The sequence below is a fragment of the Crassostrea angulata genome, chromosome 8, assembly GCF_025612915.1.
Source record: "Crassostrea angulata isolate pt1a10 chromosome 8, ASM2561291v2, whole genome shotgun sequence".
In the NCBI taxonomy this organism is placed as follows: domain Eukaryota; kingdom Metazoa; phylum Mollusca; class Bivalvia; order Ostreida; family Ostreidae; genus Magallana; species Magallana angulata.
The window spans coordinates 5510546-5529244 of NC_069118.1; the positions used below are offsets into that span (position 1 = coordinate 5510546).

The window sequence follows — 18699 nt, forward strand, 5'->3', positions numbered from 1 at the left end:
ACAGTATAGAACAATGGGTTAGAGCGTTAGCTACGAACCTGTAAGTCATTAATTCGAATCACGCTGAGGCATTATAATTTTTACCCTTCCAAAAAAACCCACATATTTTTTGGTAAAATATTGTAATTTATAAGGATTATAAACTGGTGAGAATATTTTGATTAAAATATACTTTTATTCTCGTTAATATCGACAGGTGTCCTAAACCACCTGAAGCATTATTATAAGGCATATTGCTCTGCTGCTGTCGGTCGGTCGGTCCACCAACAGTTTTCGTTCATTTTCTTTGCAGAGAACTGACATATTGGGATGAAATTTGGTATAAAGGATTGTCCTAATAATATCTAGGTCAAGTTCATTGTTGGGTAAGATCAAACATTATTTTGATCTTTTTCTTTGTAAACGATTCACAAATTGTAATAAAATTAAGTATACAGGTTTATTATGATAATATCTATGTCAAGTTTGATTTTCGGTACGATTAAGCAATTTACGGCAGGGTAATGCCTCTTGGAAAATTCCAACTTTTTGTAGTTTCCACATTCATTTTCTTTGCAGAGGATGCTCATATTAAAATTTGATATACAGGTATATATGATAATATCTAGGTCAAATTCAATTTTGGGTACGATCGAGCTATTTTCGAAAGTTATGCCTTGTGGACTTAGAAAAATTTCAATTATTAGCTTTTTTCGTTCATTTTCTTTGCAGAAGTTGTACAAACTAGACAAAACTTGGTAAACAGGCTTATCATTATAGTATATAAGTCAAGTTAATTAAGGTCTTCGTTTCAAACGGAAGACCTTATAGTTTTCGTACAGTTTCTTATTAAGGTCTTCCGTTTCCAACGGAAGACCTTATTGTTTTCGTACTGTTTATTATTAATGTCTTCCGTTTCCAACGGAAGACCTTATTGTTTTAGTACTGTTTCTTCTTATTATTTTTTTCCACAAATTTTGTGCACGCGATTTCTCAGAAACTATTCGGCCGATTTTGACCATTTTTTCACAGATGATTGCCAGAGGTAATAATTTTAGACATTTTTTGACATTTTGAAATTATCACCTCCGGTACCGAGTTACGGCGTTTTTTCTAAAAAAATTTTACGACCTATTTTGTGCAGAGCTGATCTCGGAAACTATTTGAGACATGAATACGAAATTTTCAGGATAGGTAGTCTATAGTTTGAAGTTGTGCACTACTATATTGTTTTACACCAGTGGCGCCATTTCTTGGAGCTCGCCTAGGCACGAAAATTGGGTCCGAATTTTCATTCAAAATTTTCATACGTTTTGATCTGTATCTTTTTATCAGTTGATATTTTGTTAAATAATATATAACAAAAGTGGTGGAAAATCAAAAGTTCTTTCCAATAAAATCAAGAAAAAGGGTCTGGCCCCTTTAATTAGGGACCAAGAGACTCGTAAAATATATTACGAATAACTTGAAAACTATAAAAAATTTGTTATGTATTATAGAATCAAAGTTGTTGAACACTACATTATCGGTTTGAAAAAAATCATCGTCAGGCCCTTGTTTGACGTAATAAGGGATTTTTATTCATTAATTAAAATTTGGGGGGCCGGGGGGTGCTTATTTTGAAATTGTATCGATATTTCATGGTATCATTTAAAATTTCAAAAAAATCGAACGGAAGAACTACTCGTTACTCGTAACAAGGTCGTATATAGTTATTTTTTTTCCAAATTTGGTGCACGTGATTTCTCAAAAATACTCAACTGATCTCGGCAATTTTTCCACAGATGATGGGACATTATCGAAATTTTATATGTTTTTGATTTTTTTTGTCGTCGTCACTTCCGGTCCGGATATACGGTAGATTTTGTAATTTTTACGACCAATTTTGTGCAGAGCTGATCTCAGAAACTATTAGAGATATGACTTTCAAATTTTCAAGATAGGTAGGCCATGGCTTGAAGTTATGCACTATATAGTTGTTTTGTACCTGTGGCGCTATTCCTTGGAGCTCGCTTACGCACGAAAATGGGGTACAAATTTTGAATCAAAATTTTCATACGTTTTGATTAAAATAGAAGAAAAGTAGTAGAAAATTAAAAGTTCTATCCAACAAAATCAAGAAAAAGGGGCTGGTCCCTTTATTTAGGGACCAAGAAACTCGTACAGTTTATTACGAATAACTTTAAAACGATAAATATTTTGTTATGCATTATAGAATCAAAGTTGTTGATCGCTACAATATCTGTTTGAAGAAGGCATCGTCAGGCCCATGTTTGACGTAATTAGGGAAATTGTATCGATATTTCATGGTATCAAGTAAATTTTCGGCCCATTTCGACCATTTTTTCCACAGATGATTGCCAGAGGTCATAATTCTAGAAGGTTTTTTTAAATTTTGAAATCATTACTTCCGGTTCCGATTTACGGCCGATTTTGTAAGTTTTGACGACCAATTTTGTGCAGAAATTAACTCAGAGACTATTAGAGATATGAATATGAAATTTTCAGGATAAGTAGACCATAGTTCGAAGGTGTGCAGATTGTAGTTTTTTGGTGCCAGTGGCGCCATTTCTTTGAGCTCGCCAAGGCTCGAAAATTGGGTACGAATTTCGAATCAAAATTTTCATACGTTTCGATATATATCTTTTTATGAGTTGATATTTTGTAAAAACATATATAATAAAAGTGGTAGAGAATCAAAAGTTCTTTCCAACAAAATCAAGAAATAGGCCTGGCCAATTAGGGGCCAATACACTCGTAAACTCTATTACAAATAGCTTTAAAACGATAAAGATTATGTAATGCATTAAAGAAGCAAAGTTGTTGATCGTTACAATATTTTTTATCAGGTGAAATCATTGCCACGCCCATTTATTTATTACGTAATTAGGGATTTTAGGGGCCAAAGTACTTAAACTTGGACGCAATATATCTAAAGAAGGAGACATTTTTTGTTAAGCATTGTAGAAGAGAAAATGTTTGCATTGATGATTCTAATCGATTCCATTAATCAGAACACCAATGTCTGTGCCCATTTAAGATCTAGAGGGCTGGCCCCTAAAATATTCAATCATTTGTATCTCAAAATTTATCAACAATTTTACATAGATGTAAGAACAAAAAATGTTAGTATTTGTGAGACCTTTCAAATGAACTCAAGAAAAAGGGGATAGCCCCTTCAAATTAGGGGCCAAGACTCTCGTAAACTCTATTACAGATAACTTAAAAACGATTAAGATTTTGTAATGCATTATAGAAGCAAAGTTGTTGATCGTAACAATATATACCAGAAAAAAACATTGCCACGCCCATTAATTACGTAATTAGGGATTTTAGGGGCCAAAGTACTAAAACTTTAAATATATCTAGAGAAGGAGACATATTTTGTTAAGCATTGTAGAAAAGAAGATATCTGTATTGATGATTCTAATCGATTCCATTAATCACAACACCAATTTCTGTGCCCATTAAGGATCTAGAGGGCTGGCCCCTTAAATATTACATCATTTGTATCTAAAAAAAATTAACAACAATTCTAGATAAGTGTAAGAACAAAAAATGTTATTATTCGTGAGAACTTTCGAATGAACTCAAGAAAAAAATGCTGGCCCCTTAAATCAAAGGCCAAGTGACTCTAAAGTCTATTACACATACCTTAAAAACGATCAAGATTTTTAATGCATTATAGAAACAAAGTTGTTGATCGTAACAATATCAGTTTGTAAAACTCATTTCCAAACCCTGTGATGACGTTATTAGGGATTTTAGGGGACTAAAATCTTGAATCTGTGAAAAAGCAAAACTCTTTGGTAAGCATTTTAAAGGATATTGGCAAACGTATACATTATCTGAAAGGGGGGCATTGTGAAATTTCATTGATATTTTAATCGTATCGTTTAAAAATTGAATGGAAGACCTAGTCGCTACTCGTAACTCGTATATAAATATGTATATATATATATATATATATATATATATATATATATATATATATATATATATATATATATATATATAGTGCTTCTTATATATATATATATATATATATATATATATATATATATATATATATATATATATATATATATATATATATATATATATATATATATTTATGAGAGACAGACAGACAGGGAGTTTTGTAAGCAGTTATGAGACAACAACCTCACTAATTAATTTTTTTAACAAACAGGATCTAGCCCAATGCAAAATTCTAAAACGTTTGTCAGGTGTAATAATCACAAATAGCAACAAAATTACGTGTTATGCAGATAAACCGGATAAGTACTAATTACAGCCATGTTTCATGTCTAATTTAAAAATCAAAGTTAATAGTCTCCGTGTGACAGTGGGAACGGAAATGGATTCGGAAAATAACAGGATATAACTAAACAAATAAAGGTAAGTCTATCATGAAATCAGCAAAAAAAAAACTCCAAAAAACAAAAACAAAAATTCCAAAAAACACAACTATGGGACTGTAGTTAATAATATACATGTTGAAGGCATAGGTTAGCAAAACGGTGGTTAAATCTAAATTAATATTACTTTAATTTTGAAAATGATACCGACATTATCTTTTTTTTTTTTTATTAAAATTGAAAAATATTTAATTTTTAAACCGGCGTTAAGTTAAATACAAACGATAACTATCGCACACCATTGATTCATTTTATTATTTTTTAAAGGTGGGAAGGTGGGGGGGGGGGGGTTATAAACACAGCCAAGGAGCCGCGCGGATTAATTGTTGATCTGAGAGACTAGGGGGAACTGTAACAAGAAAACATGGAACTTCTAGTCAAATGTGTCGTTCTTTGTAGTCGGTTCATAGCAGGTAGGACATCTGCAGAATTTTCAAAACCTTTTAATTCATTGCATTTATAATTTATTGCCGTCGCATAGGTTCATGTGTTCTTATCTTTTGGACAATAGGCTCCTCATATAAAAGTCTTGAAGAAAAAGAAACACTCAATAGATACGATCGTAAAATATTCAATCATGTTTATCTAAAAAATGAACAACAATTTTAGATAGGCCTAAGAACAAAAAATATCGGTATTTTTGAGAACTTTCGAATGAATTCAAGAAAAAGGGGCTGTCTCCTTCAATCAGGGGCCAAGATACTCGTAAGTTTTTTTTATACATACCTCAAAAACGATCAAGATTTTATAATATATTATAGAAAGAAAGTTGTTGATCGTAACAATATCAGTTAGTAAAACTCATTGCCACACCCATTGATGACGTAATTAGGGATCTTAGAGGACTTTAATCTTAAATCTTTATTGTGCTGTATGTGAAAAAGCAAAACTCTTTGTTAAGCATTTTAAAGGATATTGACAATCGTAAACATCATCTGAAAGGGAGTGTTTGAGGGGGAAGTCTGAAATATCATTGACATTTTAATCGTATCGTTTAAAAAATTCAACGGAAGACCTACTCGTTACTCGTAACGAGATCGCATCTAGTTGTTTTTTTTCCACAAATTTTGTGCACGCGATTTCTCGGAAACTATCAAACTGATTGACAAAATTTTTCACAGATGATAGGAAGTGATCTGAATTTATTTTGTTTTTAATATTTTTGCAATCGTCACTTCCGGTACCGATTCATTGCTGATATTGTCACTTTTTCGACCCATTTTGCGCACGCTTCATCTCGAAAACTATCAGAGATATGAATAGGAAATTTTCAGGATAGGCAGACCATAGTCTGAAGTTGTGCCTATTGTTTTGAGGTTTTTTTTTAACCATTGACACCTTTCTTAAGAGCTCACTATGGCTCGAAAATTGGGTACGAATTTTGTTCCCCTTCTTTGTACACACGATTTCTCAAAGATGGCTCGATAGATTTTCTTGAATTTTTAGGAGTGATAGAAATAAATTATATCTCAAGTATCCAAATTTTAATTTTTTCAAAGTTCATTTCCTGTCGTCCGTTTCCTGTCCCGCGACAAAAAGCTTGTGACATTGAGATCTCAAAAATGATAAGGACTTGAGCATTCAGACTTTTTAGGTTTATAGAACTATAGTTGTAGATGTCTTTAAACTATTTTGTTTTGTTCGTCATAACTTCCGGTTGTCACCAGAAGCACTTCAATTTTTTTTTTTAATTTTGCATTTAATTTGTTTCATATAGAATTGAAATATAAGTAATAATCCTTACAGATGTGATGTATCCGATATTAAATAAAAACAAAAAAAACTCGACTTCCGGTGAGATATCTCAAATATCTCAAAGCGTTTTTTCAATAAATGTTTCAGCCACGAAATCTCAGAAAGTCAAGTGATCAATACACGAAAATTATATTGATACATGTAATAGACATTCGATAGAAAATGCGTTTAATTGCTTTCATTTTGTCAACCGTCACTTCCGGTCCTCACCGGAAGGGTTAAAACAAATCAAGCTGTTTGAAAGTTTAACTGTTTTGCTTGGACAATTTTAGTTCAATTAATAAACAATAAAGTACAAGTGTCTAATGTTAAAAAAATACTAAGTTTTTATTTTCACTGAGTATTTCCGTTTGTCCGTTTTCTGTCAAGAGACAAAAAAAACAATGACTCCACGAGATCTCAAAAACAGTGATCACTTGAACAACCAAACTTTATGGGATGATAGCCCTAAGTATGTATCCATGTTTACATTATTTTGTTTGAATCGTCGTCACTTCTGGTCGTCACCGGAAGCACTTAAAAATATTTTTCCTTATTTTACACTAGGCAAATGTATAAATAAAAACTAGCTTTTTTAATTAATCACTTCCGTTCGTCCGTTTCCGGTCTCGAGACAAAAAACCTAGTTTCACCAGGATCTCAGATTTGGCAGAGAGTATCGATATTTCATTGTATCACATAAAACAAAATCGGACGGAAGACCTACTCGTTACTCGTAACGAGATCTAGTTTTTAGGTATAATTGGATATTTTTGACAGAGTTGACAACGCCTTGGACTTAAAAAATTCCAATTATTTGCAGTTTCCGTTTATTTTATTTGCAGATGTTGTACTTACTGAAATGAAATTCGGTATATAGATTATCTGAATAGTATCTAGGTCAAAATTAATTTTAGGGACATGTACGATCAAATAATTATATGCGTTTTGGACTTGGAAATTTTTTTATTATTTGCAGGTTCAAGCGCAAAAGTTTGCAAGGGGGGGCATAAGTGTTTTACAAACATCTCTTGCTTAATTAGGAACAAGTTACATAATGAAGAAATATAATTTAGCTATTATCTTTATATTTCTATATATAAGAGCTTGAATTTTTAAAAATTATCATCTAATTCAAACAAAAAAGAGGTTACATACTGTTCACTGAAAACGTAAGAAATGCGTTTGGGTTACACATAATGACCTCTGTTTATCTAGCTAACGCATTCAATTCACTTTTGTTAAATTTATAGCAAGCTATTAAGGTTTTTTCTTATCTGTTACTTTTTCAAACGCAATTGATGCTGATTTTTTGCAATTGGTTCGTACTTTCTTTAAGAATTATTAAGAGCGTTCTAAATGAAAATGCAATATTCAGTAATAGCATTCAGAATTATTGTCAGGTTATTGTGATATTTGTTACTATTGCTTTTCAAGAATCTAAAATATCATCTTTTTGATTTAAATATTGATACAATAATAAATTACCTTACAATCAATCATTACATTAATTCTAACTCGAAGATATATAATGTTGGAAAGTCATACTTTGTAAACGATAAGAAAATTAAATTTGGAGACCTTAATTAAACATGCAGAATTATAAGAAAATTGTCTTCAATCATGACACAATTAACATATTCGCCCCTTTCCGCGACCAACCTTGTCCATAAACAAGGGTATCTCTACAAGGAAAAAATATATGTGGGGTTTTCAAACCATGAACTTGCACTATGATGATATTCACCTACTTACATAGCTGATTTTACAGTTATAACAACACATAAAAATCCCACAATATTTTCATTGTCAACTTAAATGGTCACGATTTTGGTCAAATTTTATTTTTCTGTCTTTATTTTATACAATGCTGTAGAAATGCATTCCTAATGATCAAATGAAATTTAGGTAACAGTCCATGAGTTTTAAGCAAGATACAGGGCTTACAATTCTTCGTCATGTAAACAAGGCTCGTGCCCTGTTTTTGTTTACATAGGTTTAATATACCAGAAAAAAATTCTTTTTCAAGCTTATTTTTCTATTTTCGTATTCATTTTAAGCATAAATAAACAGTCCTTAACGATTAACACATTCACTGTAGGTCTAAAACGGAAATTTTCACTTCAACATTCAAAATGTAAACAAAAGCTTTGTTTACATAGTGAAGAATTGTAAGCTCTGTAACTCACTTATAACTCAACAAAGGACACTCAAATTTTGGTTGCCTATTGAAAATGCCTTACTGAAGCATCGTACACATTAAAATCGAAAAAATAATTTTGACCAAAATCGTGAAAATTTCAGATTAATATTTTTTATGCATGTATTTTATTCTACAATGAGTATAAACAAATCTTATTGATCACATGTGTATAAGTGTATTTAATACCCTATAAATAGATTTTATAATTTAATATATTACACCATCCTTATTATTGGTTTTTATTCAAACAATCGTTCTAATCCGGTAATACCTTTTTTGACAATGTTAGCACTTCAAAAGAAGAATTTCACAGAAAATTTTAAAACTTAGTATGCCTATAACTAATCATATTTAACTACATATTCATCTATGAAAAAAAGCTTATTTGAAAAACAAGAGAGGATACAGTTTTGTTTTGTTTTTAAATTACCTAATTTGTCACTCAATCCCGCTTTAAAAAACTCTGACGCAACATTGACATTTCAAAATGCAGCATGCATAAATACATGTATGTAAAGAAATATTTCATTTGCATTTAATTATAAACACAACGTTTTTCAGAATACATAAACAATGATCCATAAAAATCAAAGAAACTCTCTAACAATTAGCTGCACAAGTTCTATGGTCGATACAACGACCTTGTCAGCAAATACAATCTTCCACTTGGTCACATGCTGGCTGACGTTTTTCATACTAATTGTTAGACCCTAATTAATCACCTAATTGTCTACGGACTGGTGTTTTTCCCAATTACGACAAAGAGCACGAGGCGGGTGCGACCGGTCAGCAGAGGATGCTCACTCTTCCTAGGCACCTGAACCTGTCTCTGAGGTTTTCCATGTTATTGTCATGCATATACGATTTGAGCCGACATTGTTGCGGGTGTGAATCATCCCCGCACTTATTATAGAGATCGTACGATCCCCCCCCCCCCCCCCTGCAAAAAAAAAATGTCGGGACAGGTCTACATTATTGCAGCTATTTTACAATGCATATCAATTTCCATTTAGATATATTAAAATTTATTTAAATATGATATTCTGAACACTTGCAAGCATAACATTTTAAAAAAAACACATTTATGAAATGATCACACCAACGTTTTTTGTTGAAAATATCATTTATTCTGGAGATTGTTTAAAATAAATCATGCCATACAAAAATATGACATTAGTAGATAAAATTTACGAACTTTCAGTATAAAGTAGATTGGTTTAATATAGTTTTAAATAGCATAGATCATTAAAAGCAAAGCACATTTGAGTACCAATGAGAGTGTTTTAGTTTTCTTATACACTGAACATAATAGAATTTTAGATCTATAATAACTTTACAACTACAATAACATAAACAGACACAAAGCATACGCCTTAATATCAAACGAGCTAGATAATCGGAACATTCTAAAAAACATTAATCTACAAAATCTAAATAACAAAAAGTTACGCATGAAAATATGACGAAATATGCATATTTTAATAATTTGTTGTGTATATTAAATTATCGTTATACTTGAACTTGTTTATTTTTTTAATATGCATTAAATTTGTTTTGTTTTTTTCCATTAGAGATACGCCCTTCATAACTTGCATTATCGAAAAAAAAAATGTTCGAACCTAAAATACCTCTCAAACGAGATCTCCAAAGAACACTACCCATACGTTTTTAAGAATGCATACATTTCAATGAAAATCAGATGACTTGTTTATTAAGGCATTCGTATACATGTACATGCAGCTAAAAGTTCTCATCAGAAATGGGAGTTCACAATCGGTTGTTCGTCCGAGAACCCAGTATCGTAGGCATTGTTGACGGAATGATGAGCTTTCTGACTTGGAACAGTTTGTACAAGGTACTGAAGATGATTTTGTCTAAGCATCATGATTATGTAAACGATGCCTATCAGGAGCACAAGGACACATCCTAGAGTTACCACAGTGACTATTTCAACAGTGAGGGTGTTTTTCTTGATACTTTTACGGTAATTTTCTGCACTAATGGGACTTTCTGAGTCTGTAATTATAAAAACAATATAATTAATATATGCACTACCTACACGGTCTCTTACAAAATATAAAATTTATCCAAATAGATGCAATTGATCTTACCATTAGAAAATAGCTGGTTTGATTTGACACTGATTGTTGTTGGTATTGTTGTTGTTGTCTTGCTTCCTTTGATTAACAATAAATGTTCGTTTGAATGTCATTGACTATCACTACAATCGTGTACATTTATTTAATTTTTATAAATAACAGTATATATTTTCCATTAATTTATCGCTACTGTTTACACTCTAATTCTCAATCTCTCATTTTAGAATAATATATTTATAAATGTTTGGTATCATAAAAAAGAGATTCTGTTTAAAACAATGAAATATGTTCACCACAAATCGGTATCCTACATTTCTCCCATCTCTTTCCAGGCGCTGTTGACAAACACCAGGGGAACGGAGCACCGTCTGGTGACCTGCAGTAATTTTCTAGTTGACCAAACACCTGATACACGTCTGAATCTTCACTGTCCCACCGACGGCAGGTATACCCTGTCTCTGTCACGTTTATCTTACCCAGATAGGTGGTACCTTCTTCGTAGCATTCATCATCTGTTAGAGCTTTTAAAATCAAAATAAAAACAGACTTAAATCTCTTATAATAGTCCTATGAGCAGTTAAATGGTTACTGTAAAATTGTGTTGACTGTATTTTGAAATTTATAGTCTTACAAATGTGAGTTGTCAATTCTAGAACACATAATGTTTTCTTTATTGAAAAAAAAAAGAAAACCACTGTGTTGGAATTTAAACAAAAAAATAGAATCTTAAGTACATGTATAAGTTCAAAGTAAACTTTTACTAAATTTTCATTATTTGAAGAAATAGCACATCAACTGTATTTTTGTTTTGATTACAGCTCGACCAGGTATTCAAAACATGTCCATCATTCAAAACAATTTGTGATGTATGAATTCGGTGTTCTGCCCCAATAAAAGTCGGACTCACAAGTGTCGGTGAAATCAGTTTATTTGGGAGACAGATAACCGTCTCAGACGACGGTAAAAAGCTGTAACAAAAAAAAATGTAACAATCAATGACTGGTACAGGTTTCCATACAAAAAATATTAGGACAGAGTTTGCAATTAGATTATGAAACCTTACACATATGATTTAAACAGTTGAATTCAGTCTATTCATATGATAAACAGCAAGTTAAAGTAAATTAATCAACTGCAACTCGAAATTAAATGACCAGAAATATGATGGACAAAATGGCGCCCCATACACCGAGCACATGGTAAACATAAAATACAAGATTTCAAGAATATGCATCGCTTAGCATTACTGACATGAAACATACAGATAATTCACATAAAAATATGTTGAAATAACCTAGTTTACAAATGTCAAAAGACTTACACTGTGGATTACAAGCCTCGATACAGAGAATCAGAGTTGTGCATACATCGAGTATGGCGCGGTTTTCCAACATAAAAAATTAAGTCGTACGACAAATCTTTCGTAACAAAAAATAAAATGTACACGAAACATGACACTCCCCGTCTGATATATAAAATTATATCACACAAGATTTGAATACAATTTAGTACAGAAAACATTCAGTTCTCCAATAATAAAATGAGTTCCGTCACTGGTCTGACGTAAGAGGTGGTCTTGCCGTCCTTGCTGACACGTACTTCAACCTTGCGAACCAAGTTGTCCTTGCCAGGAAACGTTGCAGTAATGCGTCCAAGCGGCCAGTTGTTGCGATGGGTTTCGACATCCTTTAACAACACTATGTCACCAACACTAATGTTACGTTGACCATGATGCCACTTCTTACGCGCTTGCAAGGTATGCAGGTATTCCTTCTTCCATTTGTCCCAGAACATCTTGGCGAGGTGCTGTACTCTCTTCCACTGTACCTTGAAGAGGTCCTTAGCAGTTGTGTCGCATACAGCTTCGGTCGGTACATCCGTCTTCTGAGTAAGCAAAATGCTTGGGGTAAGGACAAAAGGCGAGTCTGGATCTGACGAAACGGCGGTAAGTGGGCGAGAATTTATGATCGCACTTGCCTCGGCCAGAAAGGTGGTAAGTACCTCGTGCGTAAGACCCTGTGCTGAATGATCCTTCAACATGTTGTCCAATATGCGCCGTGTCAACCCTATCATGCGCTCCCAAGCTCCACCCATATGGGATGCATGGGGCGGGTTGAAAATCCAGGTTGTTCCCCGAGAGTGCAGGAAATCCTTGACCTGACGATCTTCCACGTTGATTGCGTCGATCTGTAGAGGGTCGGTAGCGCCAACAAAGTTGGTTCCTCTGTCGGAACGGTACTCCTTTGCCTGTCCTCGTATGGCTGTAAAGCGCTTCAGGGCGTTGATGAAGGATGATGCGGACATCTCCTCTACTACCTCGACATGGACTGCGCGTGTCACCAGACATGTGAACAGTGCTGCCCATCGTTTGCCGTTGGCTGGAACTCCCCGAGTGCGACGAGTCACGACGTCCCAGGGCCCAAAGATATCTACTCCCACCGAAGTGAACGGTGGCTCTCCTGGCAGTATGCGGTCTGTAGGCAAGTCAGACATCTTCTGGGTTGCGAAGCTCCCACGTTGTCGCCGACAAGTAACACACTTGTGAATGAGGGACGAAACAAGGCGCTTGCAGCCGGTGACCCAGAACCCACAGGACCTGACCTTTCCCTCCGTAAAGTGGCGCCCTTGGTGTTGCACCAGTTGATGGTACTTGCGTACAAGTAAGGTCGCAATGTGATGCTTCCCCGGTATCAGTATAGGGTTCTTGCAGACAGTCGCATCGTTGAGATGTCTTAAGCGTCCACCAACTCTAACAATACCATCGTCGTCGAGGAACGGACTCAATGCAAGAATGCTGCTATTCTTCGGCAATGGTTGTTTGGACCTCAGACAGTAAATCTCCTCACAATAGACTTCTCTTTGCACTGTCTTGATAATGTAGTTTTCTGCTCTTTGAGAGTAGTCTATGGACTTCGGTAAAATCTGTGATTTACCTCCCTTTCTGCTTATGATGAATCGCTGGAGCAGGGCGATACCCTCGACCAATCTGTCCCAGCTGGAAAATCTCTCATATCTCTGAGTTCCAAGCATAGGTTCACACTCAGTCTTCAAACATACAGGTCTGACTTCTCTGTCTGACAGAGGTTCCTGTAGGGGAAACCCTTCTGCCTTGGTTTCGTCGTCAATGCGCTGCAGGTGAGTAGTTCCTCTAAGCCAAGCACACTCTCCAATGTCCTTAGGAACTACGCCTCTAGTGCCCTCGTCAGCAGGGTTGAGGTGTGTCGGCACAAAGTTCCACTGCGACGGCTCACTAAGGCTTCTGATTTTCTCGACCCTGTTGGAGACGTAAATAAAAAATCGTCTCTTATCATTGTGGATATACCCCAATACCACACGACTGTCGGAAAAATACTTCACCGAGTCGAACATTATGTCCATGTGATCCATGACTATCTGCGATATCTCAATGGCTAGAACAGCTGCACAAAGCTCTAAACGGGGTATGGTATGGCCTGATACTGGTGCCACTTTAGACTTCCCTAGTAGAAATCCAGTCATCGCAGAGCCATCTTCGTAGTACACCTTCATGTAAGAAACGGCAGCTATGGCTTTCTCTGACGCGTCCGCATATGTCCACAGTTCCTTTCTTACTGCCTTGCTAAGATGTACCACGGTTGTTCTGGGTATGTGGATCTTCTCCAACTCCTTCAGAGATGAACTCCACTCTTCCCAGCTTGCCAGAATATGGTCCGGCAGCGGCTCATCCCAGTCTGAGGTACAGGTCACTACGTCTCTAAGAATGAGTTTCCCGCTGATGATAACAGGTGAGAGAAAGCCTAATGGATCGAAGAGGCTGTTCACTGTCGACAGTACACCTCTGCGTGTTGTGGGCTTGTCATCAGTAGAGATGCGGAACTCGAACATATCACTCGACAAGTTCCATCGCATACCAAGACTCCGTTGCACGAGCTGGTCCTCATCAAGGTTCAGGTCGTAGATGTCCTGTGCTAAGTCTCGTGGCTCAAACGCCTTCATGACATCCGCGCTGTTTGATGCGAACTTGTGGAGCCTTAGGTTCCCGTATTGCTTCAATGCGTCCTGGGTTCTGCACATCAGGTCTACTGCTTCTTGGCTTGTTGAGCATGATGTCAGACCATCATCAACGTAGAAGTTCCTCTTGATGAACTCCTTGACATCAGGTCCATGGCTTTCCTCAGATAGTTCTGAGATCTTCCTGAGGCCCAGTGTCGCTATGGCCGGAGAAGGACTATTACCAAAAACGTGGACCTTCATTCGGAATTCTGTTAGTTCCGTTCCGATCTCGTTGTCCTTGTACCAAAGGAAGCTGAGAAAGTCTCTGTGCTCTTCTCTGACGGTGAAGCAGTGAAACATGTGCTGCACGTCTGCTACGACAGCAATCATCTCCTTCCTGAAACGAAGCAACACTCCAAGCAGGCTGTTGGTGAGGTTCGGGCCAGACAGCAGTTGGTCGTTCAAAGAGGTTCCCTTGAACTTCGCAGAGGAATCAAATACGCCCCGGATCTGGTGAGGTTTCTGAGGGTGGTAGACCCCGAAGAGAGGAAGAAACCACTGCTCCTGCGTTGACTTGGAAGTGGGTGCTTTCTCAGCATGATCGTTGTCGAACAGCTTTGTCATAAAGGTCGCAAAGTGTTCCTTCTTTACTGGATCTCTCTTGAGACTTGCGTCCAAGGCTCGTGCACGTCTCAATGCAACCTCATAGTTGTTTGGTAGTCGTAATCTTGGTTGGCGGAAGGGTAGGGGAGCTACCCACTTTCCATCCTCACCTATCAATAGTTCTTTGTTCATGATGTCCATAAACATCCTATCTTCCACTGATGATCCCACTTTGTTATCATCTGGTGTGCGTCTGAATAAGTGTTCATCAGATGAAGTGTCAGATACCCGTAATCTGTTTGTCACATCTCTGGTTGGAAGCTTCTCTCTCACGGATAAGTACTGGGCACATGGTTCAAGAATAGTTCCACGTCCGCTGTCCGTGATGAAGGTCTTGTACACATTCGCAGCTCTTGGTCTGTGTTGTCCAGACAAGCATGTGTCGCCGATGATCGTCCAACCAAGGGGTGACCTCTGTGCAAATGGTTCGTGGTCACGTCCTATGCGCTGCTCAAGAACATGGTGGACTTGAGGAAGGTCTCTTCCTATCAGCAACAGAATTTTTCTTGAAGCGTCAATGGGTAGGATGTCGCCGGCTATATCCCGCATGTGCTTGTGCTGAAGAGCAACGTCAGGTGTAGGGATCTCTTGGTAGTTGTTCGGTATTTCATCACACTCTAACGTGCACGGCAAGGGTAGTCTGGTCTCACCCCTGGCTGATTCAATATAGAGTCCTGAGGCAGTTCTCCCGAAGGTTGTCACTTGTCCAGAACATGACGTCATCAGGTAAGGTATTGTCTCTGTATTGATGTTCAGCAAGTCAAACAATTCCTTCTTAGCCAAGGTCTTGTTACTCTGGTCGTCAAGCATAGCATACAGAGAGACAGCTCTTCCATCATAGGTGACAGTCGCGGGAACAATTCTTGCACAAGATTTTCCCTTAAATTCCTTCCCTACTTCTGTGCAGTTGCTGTTTATGGTTGTGACGTGCTGTTCTTTTGTTACTTGCTGACGCCTAGGAGCCTCCTCCCCGCCATGAACTGATGGGGCCCTTCCAGTGGTAGGAGCTGGTGACGAATCAACATGGAGAGACGTAGTGTGGAACTCACTTCCGCATTCCTTGCACATGATGGCCTCTTTACAGTCTTGTTTCCTATGACTTGCGGAACAACACCGAAAACAGAGTCTGTGTTCACGGAGCAACTTCATACGTTCTTCAATAGGCTTGGCCTTAAACACTCGACAGTTATTGACACTGTGTTTAACACCCGGACCGGTGTGAATTATACACACATCAAGCTTCGGCTCGCTCAGATTTCCGGATCCTGTTGGTTGATACACTGTGGTTTTCTTCGTGTTCACTCTTCCCCTTGGAACGTTCATAGGCTGCTTTTCGTTGTGGTTAGCGTCAGTGTGATACGCAAAACTTGGGTCGTTTTTCACTCTGCTCATCTCCTTCATGAAGTCAACAAACACACCAAAGGGTGGAAACACAGTCTGATGTTCAAGCTTGTACTTCATGGCTCTGTTGGTCCATTTCTCCTGCAGGCCATACGGAAGTTTTGAAATGATGGGTCTAATCCCTGAGGATGAGTCTAGATAGGCCAACATTGCACTGTACTTCGGATCCTCCTTCAAAAACTTCATCTCCATAAGAATGTCTGACAGATCGTAAAGTTTTTGATGATCTCTGTTGCCAAGCTTTGGGAAACTCAACAGTTTGGCTCTTACGGATGCTTCCACATGTTCTGGTGCACCATAGCGCTCATCCAACCTTTCCCAAAGTCTTCTTAGTCCTCTTGAGATGTCGAAGATGTTGGATGTCCTCATGCTTGTTGCGTGCTTCTTAGATTCCGGACCTAAGTACTTGATAAGAAGGTCCATCTGCTCGGAGTCCAAGACTTGAAGCTCATTCACTACACACATAAAGCTGTGTTTCCAGGCACTGTATGATTCTGGTCTATCGTCAAAGTGAGTAAGTCTGGAGAATAGCAAGTCCTTCCTCAGGAGGAATCGGGTAACATCAGTTACTTGTGGTCCCTGATCAGTCACAAGTGGTGATAAGGGGTGTGAGGCAGCCACATACGGTTGTGCGACAGGCACGTGAGGGTGTGCGGTAGGCACGTGAGGGTGTGCGGCAGGCACATGAGGCTGCGCGGCAGGCATGGATGGCTGTGCGGCAGGCACGTGAGGTTGTGCGGCAGGCACGTGAGGTTGTGCGGCAGGCACGTGAGGTTGTGCGGCAGGCACGTAAGGTTGTGCGGCAGGCACGTGAGGTTGTGCGGCAGGCATGTGAGGTTGTGCAGCAGGCACGTAAGGCTGTGCGGCAGGCACATGAGGCTGTGCGGCAGGCACGTGAGGTTGTGCGGCAGGCACGTAAGGTTGTGCGGCAGGCACGTGAGGTTGTGCGGCAGGCACATAAGGCTGTGCGGCAGGCACGTTGGGCTGTGGGGCAGGCACATAAGGCTGTGCAGTAGGCATGTACGGCTGTGCGGCACGCACATAAGGCTGTGCAGTAGGCACGTACGGTTGTGCGACAGGCACGGACGGCTGTGTGTCAGGAACCAAAGGCTGTGCTGCAGGTACATAGGGTTGTGCATCCGGGTCAAGTTGAGTCGGATCGGAAGTACCGGTCAGTAGTCCTGGCGATGCAGAAGGTTGACGTGGAGTGGATTGATCCTGTCCTGGTTTAAAGTTGCTGACTTCGCCTAAGGAACTCGTTCGTCTCTTCATAGGTGACATCTGTATCATGGTCGATTCAAAGGCTTGACAATCAGCTTCAGCTTCTGCAGCCTCTCTCTCGAGATGTAGCATTTCCATTGCAGCATCGAGTTCCACTCGTTGTTTCCTGAGCTCCAATTCTCTGGCGGTGTATGCCATCCTAGCCTTTGCTCGGCTTACATCAGCCCTCTTCTTCGCTAAGATGTCGGCAAAGGAGTCCTCATCCTGATAGTACTCTTCCTGATACTCCTCTTCATCTTGTGTGACGTACTGCCTCTTGCCATCAGTCGTCTGTGATTCCCGGGCATCCTCTGTAGGGTCAGGAGTGACCTGGGTGCCCTCTGTTGAGTCGGGAGTGATCTGCTCTGCTGAGGTAGACATCCTAGTCTTTTTACTGTTCTGCCCCAATAAAAGTCGGACTCACAAGTGTCGGTGAAATCAGTTTATTTGGGAGACAGATAACCGTCTCAGACGACGGTAAAAAGCTGTAACAAAAAAAAATGTAACAATCAATGACTGGTACAGGTTTCCATACAAAAAATATTAGGACAGAGTTTGCAATTAGATTATGAAACCTTACACATATGATTTAAACAGTTGAATTCAGTCTATTCATATGATAAACAGCAAGTTAAAGTAAATTAATCAACTGCAACTCGAAATTAAATGACCAGAAATATGATGGACAAAATGGCGCCCCATACACCGAGCACATGGTAAACATAAAATACAAGATTTCAAGAATATGCATCGCTTAGCATTACTGACATGAAACATACAGATAATTCACATAAAAATATGTTGAAATAACCTAGTTTACAAATGTCAAAAGACTTACACTGTGGATTACAAGCCTCGATACAGAGAATCAGAGTTGTGCATACATCGAGTATGGCGCGGTTTTCCAACATAAAAAATTAAGTCGTACGACAAATCTTTCGTAACAAAAAATAAAATGTACACGAAA

The 18699-nt window shown here is 37.8% G+C and overlaps 1 protein-coding gene across 1 annotated transcript; it reads right to left on the minus strand.

The window, feature by feature from the left end:
- Nucleotides 1–11346: 11346 nt before the first annotated feature.
- LOC128159202 (uncharacterized) lies at nucleotides 11347–18699 on the minus strand. The gene is made up of 3 exons (XM_052822262.1): nucleotides 18571–18699; nucleotides 11758–18217; nucleotides 11347–11404 (listed from the first exon to the last, which is right to left on the minus strand). The coding sequence occupies exon 2, from the start codon at nucleotides 18111–18113 to the stop codon at nucleotides 11958–11960; it is 6156 nt and encodes a 2051-aa protein (XP_052678222.1). The 5' UTR covers nucleotides 18114–18217; nucleotides 18571–18699; the 3' UTR covers nucleotides 11347–11404; nucleotides 11758–11957.

Bases quoted from the DNA above. Each gene is read 5' to 3' on its own strand.
- LOC128159202 (XM_052822262.1), bottom strand. From the start codon at position 18,113: ATGTCTACCTCAGCAGAGCAGATCACTCCCGACTCAACAGAGGGCACC.